The sequence below is a fragment of the Mustela nigripes genome, chromosome 5 (assembly GCF_022355385.1).
Source record: "Mustela nigripes isolate SB6536 chromosome 5, MUSNIG.SB6536, whole genome shotgun sequence".
Lineage (NCBI taxonomy): Eukaryota > Metazoa > Chordata > Mammalia > Carnivora > Mustelidae > Mustela > Mustela nigripes.
In genome coordinates this window covers 97,799,356-97,813,438 of record NC_081561.1, presented here as the reverse complement: position 1 = coordinate 97,813,438, position 14,083 = coordinate 97,799,356, and the positions used below count along the sequence as shown (strand labels likewise).

General features: G+C 36.7%; 1 protein-coding gene across 2 annotated transcripts in view; it reads left to right on the top strand.

The window, feature by feature from the left end:
- The first annotated feature begins 3,793 nt into the window (after window positions 1-3,793).
- Window positions 3,794-14,083, top strand: part of IMPG1 (interphotoreceptor matrix proteoglycan 1) — a 131,650-nt gene continuing 121,360 nt past the window's right edge. For both annotated transcript variants that reach the window (XM_059400962.1, XM_059400961.1), the window contains exon 1: window positions 3,794-3,860. In XM_059400962.1, the coding sequence (XP_059256945.1) occupies window positions 3,794-3,860 (67 nt within the window). The remainder of the gene's footprint in view (window positions 3,861-14,083) is intronic.

Here is a 14,083-nt window from a genome sequence, read left to right as displayed (position 1 = left end):
GAATTAACACTCTTTAACTCCTTTTATGAGAATTATCTACTAGTATATTATAAGATAGCAATATTGTAGGCAATTTTACTCATGAACATAGATGTTTAAGGGATTAAAAAAGTTAGCAAACTGAATCCAGCAATATATACAGAATATTAACATTTTAACCAACATAGTCTTATTCTAGGAAAGTGAGGTTAGTTTAGCATTAGAAAAATCAATGTACTTTATCCTATTAAGAGATAAAGTGTAAAAATCTATGATAATTTCAAAATATATACAAATCAAGTAATAATATTCAGTAGCCATCCACTATTTTATTTAAAAAAAAATCTAGGAAGAAGAAAATTCCTTATTCCATAATAGGTTTTCTTAACACTTGCCAATTACAAACATCTTTCTTAATGATAAAATAGAAGTTTTCCTTTTGGAACCAGAAAAAAGATTACCTACCACCATTTTATTCATCATTTTATTAGAGGTCCTAATCAGTGCAGAAAATCAAGGAGAAGAAAAAAAATGTATAAGGATGAGTAAGAAAAGAAGAAAAGACTTATTATTCATAGGTGACAATAGTATCCGTAGGAAATTGCAAAGAATAAATTCATAAATTATTATAATTAATACATTTATTTCTCAAGATCAATGCACAGAGGATCAATATACAAAAAGTGTGTTTTTATATCTTGGCAGTAGCCAATTAGAAAATAAAATTTAATACTTCTTACAATACAATAAGAATATCAAATACTTAGAAAAAATCAAATGAAATATATATAAGACAAAATTAAACCTAAATAAATAAATAGATAAATCATGTTCATAAATTAGAAAATTGAGTAAGGTAAAGATGCCAATTTCCCCAAATCGATCTGTTGTCCAATATAATTTTTTTCAAATTTTTATTTAAATTCGTTAATGTACAGTGTAACAATATCTTCAGCTGTGCAATATAGTGATTCAGCACTTCCATACAACAGCCAGTGCTCATCACAACAGGTGCACTCCTTAACCCCCATCACCTATTTACACAATCTAGTAAACTCTTTTGTGGAACTTGACAATATGACCCTGAAATGCATATAAAAATTCAAAACACCAAAGGTAAACAAGACAATTTTGAAGAGAAATGAAATGGGAAAACTTGTTCTGCAGATGTGAAGACATATAACAAAAAGGTACAATAATTAAGATAGTGTGACACAAGAATAAACAAATAGGAAAGAGAACTCACAGACATGTATTATTGATTTATGACAAAGGTGGAACTTCAGAACAGTAGAGGAAATAATCTTTTCCATAAATAGTGGTAAGATATGCAAAGTTGCCTTCAGATATGCAGATAGGTAGTTAAAAGTATAAAGAAAAGCTTGTAAGTGATTACCGTAAAATCAGAATAATGACTATGTTTAATGGAGAAGAAAGTTTTGTGTTTGTGAGTGGGGGACATAGATCCTTCTAGGGTGCTATTAATATTCTATATCTTTACCTAGATATTCCTAGAGTGTTCACTTTGTAATGATTTTATTGGGCTGAACATGTAGGTTTAAGCAACATTCTAAAACATGCATGGAATGGTAGCAGATTAGAAGGAAAAATCTTAAACTGGCAGTAAAGAAGCACTCTCTCCCACTCCTTCACCCTGTCTCTCTCTGTCTCTCTCAGAACATTCTTCTCAGAGAGACAGATCTCCTAGATCTTCTAGAAACATCCTATATGAAGAACCAAGAACAAAAAGGACTTCACATTTTAGTAGCACAAGAAGCTAAAAGACAATGGATTAATGTCCTCAGTATTCTAAGTGAATGTTATTTCCAGCCTAGAATTCTATTTTCAGTCATCTTTAGTCCATTTGGGCTGCTATAACAGAATGCCAAAGACTTGAGTAGCTTATAAAAGACAGAAATCCCTTAGTTATGGAGGTTGGAAGTCCAAGATCCCGATGCAGGCATATTCAGTGTCTGATGAAAGCCTGCCTCCTGGTTCATAGCCTGGTCTTGTCACTGTGCTTCACAGGATGCAAGGAGCAAAGGAACTCTGTGGTACCTCTATTATAAGGGAGCTAATCCTATTCCTGAGGGCTTCCCCCACATGACCCAATCACCTCCCAAATGCCCCACCTTTACATACCATCACACTGGGGGGCTGGTTTTCAACATATGAATTCTAAGACGCAGACATTAAATCTATAGCACTGACCAAGCTATCAATCAAGGATGAATACAGATGGAGGCCACTTTTAAACATGTAAGATCTCTAATACTGTGAACTTTCAGTAATAAACTGGAGCATATGCTGGCCTAAAACAAGAGATTAGGTTAAGAAAGAAGGCAGCAGAGAATCCAGAGAACTCAGGACCCAACACAAGAGAGGTAAAAGCCATTCCCAACCTGACTGTGAAGGAGGATCCCAGATGACTACTGTGAGCAAGGAAAGAAACAGTAAAGACTGGTGGGGGTTAGTAGGAGCAGGTCCTGGGAAAGACATGCTGTTTGAAGTGTTTAACCATAAGAAGAGGAAATTTACACATCTGGGATAACAATTGGGGATAATTTATTGTTTTGTATTTAAAAATCTAAGGGGAAAAGTGTGAGACAATTGCAAAAAGCATCATGGGGACAATAATTAAAGTATATGTTCTGAAACCAGACTCTGGGTTCATATACTGGCTCTGCCAGGTACACCTTAGCTTCCTCAAATATAAAACAGATCCTAATAATAATATACCCCTCATAACATTGTATTAAGGAATATATGGATAAACTATGGAAATGTCTAAGAGCAGTGGTCTACCACAATGTAAGAGCTCGGTACATGTTAGTAATTACAGAATACACCATGGCTCAGCTGTATGTAACATGTATACTGTCACAGAAATATAACTTGAAAATTCAATAAATGGAAAGTACAATAATGCTGAGGTGTGTAGAAGGATGATTACGTGTTTAGGGAGAGTGGGGAATGATCTATTATTTGATAATGCCTGAAAGTGAAAACAAAAAAAATAGTAATAGAAGCAGCATACTAGGTTAGAAGTACAAAGGAAAATACTAGAGTCAGCTTAGAAACTTAAAATTGGTTTCCCTTGAATGGAGGAATAGCACCATTACTTTTTACAAACTAACTTCTTAAACACTATCTGTGAAAAACAGATTTTAAGAAATTAAAATCAAACTTGAACCAAAAAAGTGATCTGCATGTAATGCCAGAAAGAAAGCTATTTACAAAGCAGTGCATTTCTGAGAATGGAAACAACATTGCTGTCTCAGGAGACCAATATAGTGAAAAACTACATACACTTCAGGGATAGCAGTTAAGCTCTTTCAATGGGTATTCCTTGAGTATGTCATTTTGGAAAACATTTGACCCTAAACTGTCAGCCTTCTTCTGCGTTTGGCAGGACTTCCCCCTGGCTCTATGTGTCACTGTAACAGGTGAATAACTAAGAAAAAAGCATTTCTTCTGCCTGTGGACACTTGTTTATAATGGCATTCAGGGTCCTGGAGCTAGGCTGACAGATGCTTCTCCAGAAGGTTAATGAGATAAAGGTTCCTCCAGCTGGCCCTTAAGCAGAGATTACTCCTGAGGGGAAGATAAGCAGATTATTCCAGAAACAGACACTGCTTCCTGTTCTTCATAAATTAGCACCCTTATAAAGGTAAACCAAGAAGGTTATTCTCACTCAGTTAGCATCAATATTTAATTATTTTTCCTATTTCTGTCATTTTATTTATTTATTTTTTTATGAGATTTGGGACTGTTCTGTGATTGTTACCAGAATTACCAATGCACAAAAGCCAGAATGTATTTGGAAACTAGAAGGGCTATTTTTCTTCTTTGGATTCTTCTCCAAGTTCAAGGAACCAAAGGTAAGTTATTTAAATATTTATTTTTAAATTTTGCTTATCTATAAAATATATTTGCAGAAGTGAGCATTCGAAAAGAAGAAAGTCAACACAGTGCCTCAGAGGGATATAGTAGGCCCTGAATTATATTGCTTAATTGATTGAATGATTGTCAGAAATGATTTTCACTCAATTGAATATTTATTTGCTGTATAATTTTAAGTGCAATTTGTGTTAACAAAATAGAGATAAATAAACCATTTTTGCTTTTATAAGACATTGAATACAAATTCATATTACTAATATCAATTACAATAGTAGATCCATGAAACCATTCCATTTATCTCTTAAAATTGACAAATAAAATTTTTAAATTGAAACTAATATTTTTTTGAAACTAGTGTTTTAAGCTATGATCAGACAAAAAAATGTATTTCTTACTTTTTCACAGTTAAATCATGAGTTGATTTTCCTTAAAAAATAGCTAATGAGCTTTGTCTTCAGAATTCATGATGGTGACAAACTCAAAAGTTATATCCATAAAAGAATGAGGCAGTGAATGTTCTTATGAAAAATCTTCAAATAAATTTAAAATTAAAGCAAGCAACTAAACAGTCATATTGAAGAAAAATAATGTAGGTTTTTAAAACCTGTTGAAGAAAGCATCACTTTCTTTTTGTTTTGTTTTGTTTTTTTTTAACAGTAAACCCTGTCATTATAACATATTCAGGCTTTTTAAGACATTTGAAATCAATGTTTGGTTCTTACATAAGGATGACACAGCCTCAGAAAATTAACATTTTAATTGAAGTATTAGATTGAAAATGTCCAGAGTAAATAAAACAAAGATTTGTTGCATTTTAAGAACCAAAATAACTGATCCCATCAGTTATTAACTTTTTAGTGGTTGCATTTAGAGGTTGCATTAATTTTCTAGAAAAGATTATATAAAAATTCCTTTTATGTTTTTCAACATATAAGTGATGGTGGGCGAAACAAAAGTTTACTTACCTTTCCTTTCAATGTCAATTATATATAAATGTTTACATTTATGAAAACATTTTAACTAGAAACAGAGCATGGATTCCCATGTATTTTGAGCTTAATCTGCTGAGCAAGCATACTGTCTATTTTATATACTTGACTAGGTAATTCAGCTTTGGGTTTGTTTTTGTTGTTGTTTAAATAATTGTGTTAAATTATTTAACTGTTTTTGCTATTTTTGTACATTGTATATCAAACATTACAATTACAAATAGCATAATCACTTACAGAAAGTTAAATAAGCTCACCAAAAAGCATAATTTATTATATGCCAATTTCTACAAAACAAAGTAGGATTAACTGTGTAATAAAACATCCTAATATTTTACTCATCAGGGACTTTTTATTCTACAAGAATCTGAGATCTGCAAACTTCTGTTAATCTCCAATTACTGAGGTCTACATTAATTAGAATTTATGTACTAGAGCTAGACTGGTTTTCCGTTTGTGTCTAATTAACCATCGTGAGTATATTTACATAAAAAATGGTTTGGGGAGTGAGAAGAGTTCAATTTAATATAACTAGCTGTTAAGCATAACAACTGAGAGCACAAATTCAAAAGTTTCTTGTTTAAAAATTATAGATTACTTAAAAAATCAAAAAAGGTTTGAAAAAAGCTGCACTTCCACTCAAATACAGTCTACGTAGCACCTTCATATGTTTTCTCAGTCTTCCTTCTATGTACAGTTACTTAATTTTTACATGATTGCAGTTCTACAGCACAATTTTATGTCAGGGTTTTTATACTTCTGTTATATTAGATGAATGTTCTAAATTGCAACCTAGTTTTGACAAGTATCATTTTTTGGCTGTATAATGTTCCTTTCAGTTGATATGTCATGATTTGCTTTACATAATACTGAACAAAAGAGAAATAGTTTTTCCTAATTATACTGTTATTATGAATACCATTGCAATTAATATCCTTAGCTATAGCCTCTCTTAGTATTTAAGATTCTTCTCATAAGTTCACTAAAGTAAAATTATTGGGACAAAGAAGCATAAACAGCTTTATGGTATATGATTCATATTTGCCAATTTGCTTCTCAAAAGTTTTCCTATGCCTTAAGGTGACTTTTCCCGATTCAATTCCACAGTGTTTACCAGCTACCCAATACTGCACTAGACGCAGAGTATTAAGAAACTTAAAGACATGCCAATACTTTCAAAGTTTTCCTTTAAGCTTTTCAATTCTAAATGTACTTTTTCCATTGATATGTAAAGCGAAACACTTTTGGCTGCAAAACATTTATTAAATAAAACTGTTTACACAACAGGACAGTTTGATAATTTCGAAGAACAGTCACTTACCAAGGCTCCTCTCAGATTCATAGTGGGGATGCTAGTTGCATCTGATATGCACAGTACTGCTTTACGCTTTTACCCTTTCATTTCACATAAATAATTTCATCTAATTGCTTATGACATCACAATGTGTGGAGTAAGAGGAGAGAAAAAAGTCTACCCTTGGCAAGTCCTAAAATGGAAATAGTGTTTATCAGAGTATGTGCCTTTTGCATTACAGTTGGTTGTATACTAAATGAAACCTTTAAGTTAAAGTTACCAAGGTATGGTAATTATTTTTATAGCTATGAAGTGTCAGAAAAATTTGCATTTGAAGACACTCTACTTCTTGCTAAGCCTTTACTACTGGGATATGTTCGCATTTCATAAAATTACCCAGGAAGTTTTTTCTCTCACTGTGGCTCCATTAACAGAAAACATGGTTTCATTTTTAGGTCTGAGATGGCTGCCCAATGACAGTCACATTAACTTTGAAGCTTCTAGACTTTGTTCATCTCTGCTATAGTCTCAGGACAGTATAATTCAAAAAGTTCAAGGCGGACTTTCTGTTCAGTTATATCTGAGAAGATGGCCTTATCATCAAAGCTGTGTAAATTGAAGACACTTTGTGTTCAACCTTGCAGACTCTGGCAGCACACCTGAAGCCATTTGTTAGATTAAATACTTACTTTAAAAATAAAAAGCAAATTCTGCCTTGTGGCCCCTCTATACCTTTATCAATGATCACACTAAAGGACGATTACATGTGTGAACTAATTAGGCAGCACTGACAAGACCTGCTGCTTTCTTGGCCATTTATATCAATCATGAGTGGGCAGCCTCCTTAAATATACACTGTGTTTGCATGCTAATTGTCTCTGGAAATTCAGATCCTATATACCTTTGTTTCCACAGTCATGTTCACAGCAGATTTTATGATGTTTTAAAATAATCTATCTAAGGCAACAAAGGTTTGGGTTTTCTTCCCCCCACAATGGTTTCTAGGCTTATATTCTAATTCAGCATATATGTGGTAATGACCACAGTAGAAGTTCTGACATCATTGCTATATTGTGCAGTATCTGCCTCCAGGGTGCCTGAGGTCTCCATCCACACTGCTGCCTCTTACTTCAGGGTGTGAAAGACACTTCTGCAGTCGCGGGAGGGAATCGGTTATACCAATCTTTGGAATACCACAGAGCAGCTTGTTGAAAGGAAGGAAAGTCTCTGACCACCCTGTGAGTTTCAGCCTTCCAAAGTGGACAGTTTTTAGCAACCGTTGGGTCTGAGCTCACTGAGAGTAAGAGACAGTGTCACTGGCATTTCAATGGCACAAATCAGAAGCACCAAGTCTGATGGAACCATTTTAATAAGGAAAGAAGGTGCTGTGGACCAAGGTAACCAGCATGCCAAAGCTTATCCTACAATGAGTCGATATGGTTGACTGGCATAGTCATGGTAATGGGAATTCATATATGGAAATGCCATTGTCAAGTGTGAACTACATGCATCACTATAATTATTTATTGAGAATGTACTCTCATTGCTGCACTCCCCTCTGGCCACAGTGAATGTGGGAAGAATAAGAAGGAGCTACAGAACGTTACAAATGCTTCTAAGCATATGGTTGTATTCAGGAGATAAATATTCTCCCATCGACAGTCATTCTTCAGGAAACAATGTCTTTTTAAAAAGATTTTATTTATTTATTTGAGAGAGAGAGGAACAAGAAAGAGCAGTGGGGGGGGGGGGAGGAGGGGTGGAGCAGAGGAAGAAGCAGACTCCCCGCTGAGCAGGGAGCTTGATGAACCCAGTCTGAGGACACAGGGATCATGATCTGAGCCAAAGGCAGCCCCTTAACCAACTGAGCCACCCAAGTCCCCGGAAACAATGTCTTTCCATGTGCCTTTGTAAAGTCATCTTAATTCATCCCAACTTGGTTTTCTTCATTCAGCCATCTTTAGTCCCCTCACTCACTGCAACAAGCATCTATTTTCATAATTGCTCTCCTAGGAGAAAAATTAAAGGAAACTACACCAAAAGAAATTTTGTGGAGAAAATTCAGGACCTTGAAACTAATGAAAACTTTCCACATCAGAAATACTTTAACTTTATATAGAAATAACATATGTAGGGCTAATTTGTCTGTCTTAAGATTCCTGCTTCATTTATGAAGAAACAAAAGTTACATTTAATTAAGCCCAACTCTGAAACCCAAGGGCACTATTACCAACCATTTTAGTCAGTTCAGACCTGATCAAAACACTTTGTACGTAGCTATCATATTAACAGTCCTTTAGTTTAAATATCCTTTTTTTTTTAATAAAAGCTCAAGCACATTTTAATTAATCTTCTCAAGATTTCAGTGGCTGGTAGACAATCTGCTCATTTCTGTTCAGGAGCCCAGGGCAGAGAATAATACTATGTAACGCTCCTAAAGTCATTCAGTATGAGAAGATTAGAACCAAAACTGGGATTTGAGCTGTATCCAGTCCTGTCTTATACCTGCTTAGTCTATTAATCAGTCCAATATAATATGATGAGTGAAATTAATATGGATTTTACTATTAATTCATAAGCCAACTTTCCTCTTCTAACACCAGATGATTGCTGGTTCTGTGCCATTTCTGTTGTATGACTGTTTGCATGACTGAACACAGGAGAGATCATAGGCCATATCCTCTACCCTAAAAATGAAGGCATAATTTTAGGAGTTTTGTTACTCATTAAGAAAAATGTGTGGCATTTTGAACTCCTTAACAAAATAGAGTCATTTATTCATGGTATCCTTTTAAATGCCCACCATTAAAATCTAAGTTTAGCACTAAGTGCCTTATTTATGATTATGTATTTAAAAGCAGAACTTGGCCTAATGGATGTGATGTGACACATTCAGAAAGTCTCTTCTGAAACCAAAGGTACTTCCCCATCAAAACTCTGAAATTTAACCTCCAGATTTACAATATTTTCAAACTCTAGAGATCAACAATTCTGAAATATCCCTTTCTAATAATTTCTCTTTCTTCCTTTTATGGAATCTGAGTTTTAGTCTCATCAAAACATCCCAGTCCCTCAGCTTCTCCCAGTTCCTCCACTTGTGTAGCCCATCTAGGCCTCAGTGTCCTACTCATTAATCCTAGGTGCTGGAGGCCACTCCTCAGCTTTCCTCAACACTCATCTTGACAGTACAATATAAACCTCACTCCTTGATCTTCTGCCCTATTTGCTTGGTTAATCTCACTCTGGGTAAATTTAGCTTTCACTTTGTCCACTCTCATTTCTGAGCTGCCAGATGTTTTAGAGAATCCAAAATAAAGTGCTTACACGAAACAAATTCATGCACCATAACCCTAGTCGGGCCCTCCAAACCAGTCCACAGCTCTACTCATCTCTGAGTCCAATTTCCAAACCTCTCTCTCTCCTCAAGCCAGCAGCCTGATTCTCCCTCATTCACATAATGGCACAGTCAAGAGGAAGGCTTTAAGGCTTTCACAGGACTGCATTCAACACAGAACGCAGTTGTACAGATCAGCTCTGTGACTAGTTAAGTGACCTTAGCAAATTGCTCAATCTCGTCCGTATCTCCAGTTTGTGGTTTCATATCTATAAAATCGGAATAATAGTATCAGTGTCTCACCCATATAGTGTGATGAAGATAAGTGAAGTAATGTTTATGAAGCTCTTTGTGAGGCATCTACTATAAAATTGCTCGATAAATGCTGGATACTAGAGGACTATGATGACTTACTCCTACATACTGAAAAGACTGAAGTCATCTGATATCTCCTTTTTTCTACTTCAAACTTTCAATCTATATCCAAACTCTTCTCACGTTCTGTTGTTTCAAAGAGAATAAAAATATTTCATATTTTTGCTAATGTTATTTCTATCTACCTATGACTTTAACTCCATTTTCAACCACTTTGCCTGCAGCTTTACTCTGCCAGTCTCCTTTCCATTGGTTTCATTTTCCCAGCCTAAAGAATTTAATGCAACATTTCTCAACATTGGTAAAAACACCGGTGCTGGGGCTCCAGCTTTGAAGATTCCGATTTTAATTTGTCTGGGTGGGACCCAAGCTGAATAATTGTTAAAGCTAGCCAGGCAATTTGTAGCCAGGTTGGAGAAGCATGATTTATTGCCCTTCTGGGAAGATGTGATATACGGTTCATTATATTATGAGCCACCAGGGAGTTTGTTTTAATCTTCCTTTCTTTGGTAAATATTTTATCATAAATATGTTGGTAGTTTGGAGGGAGTGGTCTCATTATTTAATAGGGCTGATAGAGTGGTTTGGGTAATCATTCCCTCCGCTATGTTTCTTTTTTTTTTTTTTTTTTTAACCGTTCTACAAAATTAGGGCAGGGGCACCTAGGTGGCTCAGTCACTGGGCATCTGCCTTTGGCTCAGATCATGATCCCAGGGTCCTGGGTTCGAGCCCCATCGAGCCGCCCACATCAGGCTCCCTCCTCCGCGGGAAGCCTGTTCTCCCTCTCCCAGTCCCCCTGCTTGTGTGCCCTTTCTCGCTGTGTCTCTCCTTCTGTCAAATAAATAATTTTTTTAAAAAATTTAGGGCATAGATAGGTTACAGGAATATGTATTTTTTTAAAAGCTACACGGAGCATTCTAATGCACACTGTTAAACATAGATTAAATGCTTCGTGAGGGTAGGGCCCACGTCCATTTGTTCTCAGTCATATCATCAGCACCCACCCCCTTTCTGGCATGATCCACTATGCTTCTGTCCATTGCAGGCTGTCATCATCTATCTCTAGAGTTGGAAATTTTGGGATCATATAAGAACCTCCTCTTTATATCCAGTCACCAGATCCTATCAAATGGTATGCTGATAAATGTTTGGCAACAGTTTCTTCTTCACAGAGTTTGTCAGTGTCCATGCTGTCAACGCTCCTATCAAGGCTGATTTGCATCTACCAACATGACAGCGTCTAACGTGACCGTGCACACTTGGCTTTTAGGTGCCCGGAGCCCCTGTGAGCTTGCCTCGTTCAGCACAACCCCTCATTAACAACTTCCGCACAGTGTTTCTTTAATCCAGCTTTGACGTCTTCATCCTCATTGGCCAGGGCAATGGATAACTGTTTCCTCTCTCAGGTTCTGACCTTTGACTTCTCTATTTCCTAAACCCATGAAACCTAACTAGTCAAATCAGTGACAAATCTTGTGAATACCTACCTCAGAACTGTCTCCTGTTTCTTGAGCTTGAACTAGCTCATTGTTTACCACATTCACTGCTTGGCGCGGAAACAGTAAAGAACAGAACTTCCAAAGCCCCCTCCATGCCTCCAGAATCAAGTCCAATAATTTCACTTGAGGGTCCTTATGATCTGGCCTCCACCTTCCTTTCCAGCTGAACTCTTAGGGACTGCTTGAGTTCTGCCAGGCTAGATGCATTGCTTCTGTAGATCTCCTTACTTGGGAAATGTACATCAAGAGTATACAAAACATATCTGTGATATTTAGAGAATAATAATAAAATGCTCATATCCCAGATTAAATAATAAACCATTGATCGTATCTTATAAGTTCCCGGTTAGCTCTGCCAGGGTCTCTGCCCCTTTCTTTGCTCTGTGCCAAAGGTAGTCATGGTCATGAATTTTGTGTTAATCACATCATTGCCTGTCATTAGTGTTTCCAGGTATAGGTGTATTTATCTAAATAATACGATTTGGTTTTGTGATTTTAATATAAATAACATCATTCTGTATGTGTTCTCTCCTAAGACAGTTCTCTGGCTCAACAGTATGTTTTTAAGATTCATCCACATTGTTGCATTTAGCAGACCTGAGACAAAAGTTTACTTGTTCCTCTTCCTTCCAGAGTGCTTTTTCAGGGTGGGATCCTGGAGGGAAATGGAAAAGAATTGATAAGAGATCTCAAAAGTGTGCCTCAGGGCGCCTGGGTGGCTCAGTTGGTTAAGCGACTGCCTTCAGCTCAGGTCATGATCCCAGAGTCCCAGGATCGAGTCCCTCATCGGGCTCCCTGCTTGGCAAGGAGTCCGCTTCTTCCTCTGACCTTCTCCCCTCTCATGCTCTCAGTCTCTCTGTCAAATAAATACATAAAATCTTAAAAAAAAAAAAAAGTGTGCCCCAAAGAAGATTAACTTCTCTGCAGTTTCCTGAACCCTATATATGTGCACATTTATGGGCTGTTGGGGGTCCTGGTGCTTCTCATACCTCAGCAGCAACAGAAAACTCTGGGGCAGGAGGGAAAAATGCCATGAAACAACTATGAAACAACAGCCAAGAGCTGTAGGCTGTGTCTCCTGCAGTGCTTCAGAACTTATGAAGAGCTAAAAGCTGGTCTGAGAAAGTGGTGAGGCTAAGAGGGTTTGAGATGGTACGGGAGAGGCATCTGAGACACACTATTGCCTTGTAGGGATGCACCACCTCCAGCCGTTATTCTGTCCGTGGACTTTGCTGTTTTACACTTCTCTGTGTGTCTGCTGGTGCAAACAGGAGGCAGAGTCTCTCCAGAGTCTAGGACTCTCATTCTCTCTCTCTCTCTCTCTTTTTTTTTTCCTCAAGATTTTATTGATTTATTTGACAGAAAGAGAGTGAGAACAAGCAGGGGGAGCAGCAGGCAGAGGGAGAAGGAAAACCATGGAGCTCAATCCAGGACCACCTGAGCTGAAGGCAGACGCTTAACCTACTGAGGCTCCCAGGTGCCCCTCTCTGTCTCTGTTCTAAGTAGGAGAGTGATTGTGGTGTTGTGAGGTATGCATGCTTTCAATTTTACCAGGTGACACCAAACTGTTTTCCTAAATGTTTGTGCCATTTTCAGTGAGAATTTTGTTCCAAATGCTCAAACACACTTCGTATTGGTACTGCCTGACTGTTTGGGGGGGTGGGGGGAGAAATCATAGTGAAATCGTATCTCATTGTTGTTTTATTTTGTATTTCCTTCCATGGTAATGAGTTTCAGTATCTTTTCATATATTTTTTCCTTTTCTAGAAAATGTTTAAAGAATTTTACGCATTTTTTCTTTGGCATGTATGTCTTTTCTTACTGATTTAGAGCAGTTCTTAAAAGTAAAAATTAGGAGGGTGCCTGGGTGGCTCAGTGGTTAAGCGTCTGCCTTCAGCTCAGGTCATGATCCCAGAGTCCTGGGATCGAGCCCCACATCTCAGGCCCTCTGCATGGTGGGGAGCCTGCTTCCCCTTCTCTCTCTGCCTGCATCTCTGCCTACTTGTGATCTCTGTCAAATAAATAAAATCTTTTAAATAAATAAATAAAAGTGAATATTAGTCCATCTGTAGTTATGTACCCTTCAGAAACCTTTTTCCAGTTTGTAGCCTGTCTTGTTAATTTCTTAATGGTAACCTCTGATGAGCTGACATTCTTTATTTTAACATAGTTGAATATATCATCCTTCAACTTCATCCTTTAACTTCATTTTCTGTCCTACTTAAAACCTTCCCTAGCTTAAAGCCATGAAAATATTCTTCTCTATTGTCTTATGCAAGTTGTAAAGTTTTACTTTTCATACTAAAATTGATTGTGCATGTGTGTGGGGGTGTGTGTGTGTACAGGAAGTAGGAAGACATTATCTTTTTTTTAATGTGGGTAATTAATTGTTTTAGCATCATTTACTGAGTAGTTTCTGCTTTCCTCTCTGCTGTGTGATGTCCCTCCTGTCATGAACATAGTTTTTGTCCATTTTATTATCCCTGAGCCAATACCACATTGATTTAATTATCACAAACTTATATTATGATATAACCATGTTTCTCTGGCTTTGTTCACTTTCTACAGGAGTGTCTAAGCTATTCTTGACCCCCCCATTCTTCCATAAGATTCTAAAATTAGCTCACCAAGTTCTACAAAACACTTACTAAACACAGTTGAAATGGTATTGACTCTGTAGATCAATATGGGGAGAATTGATACCTTTGTA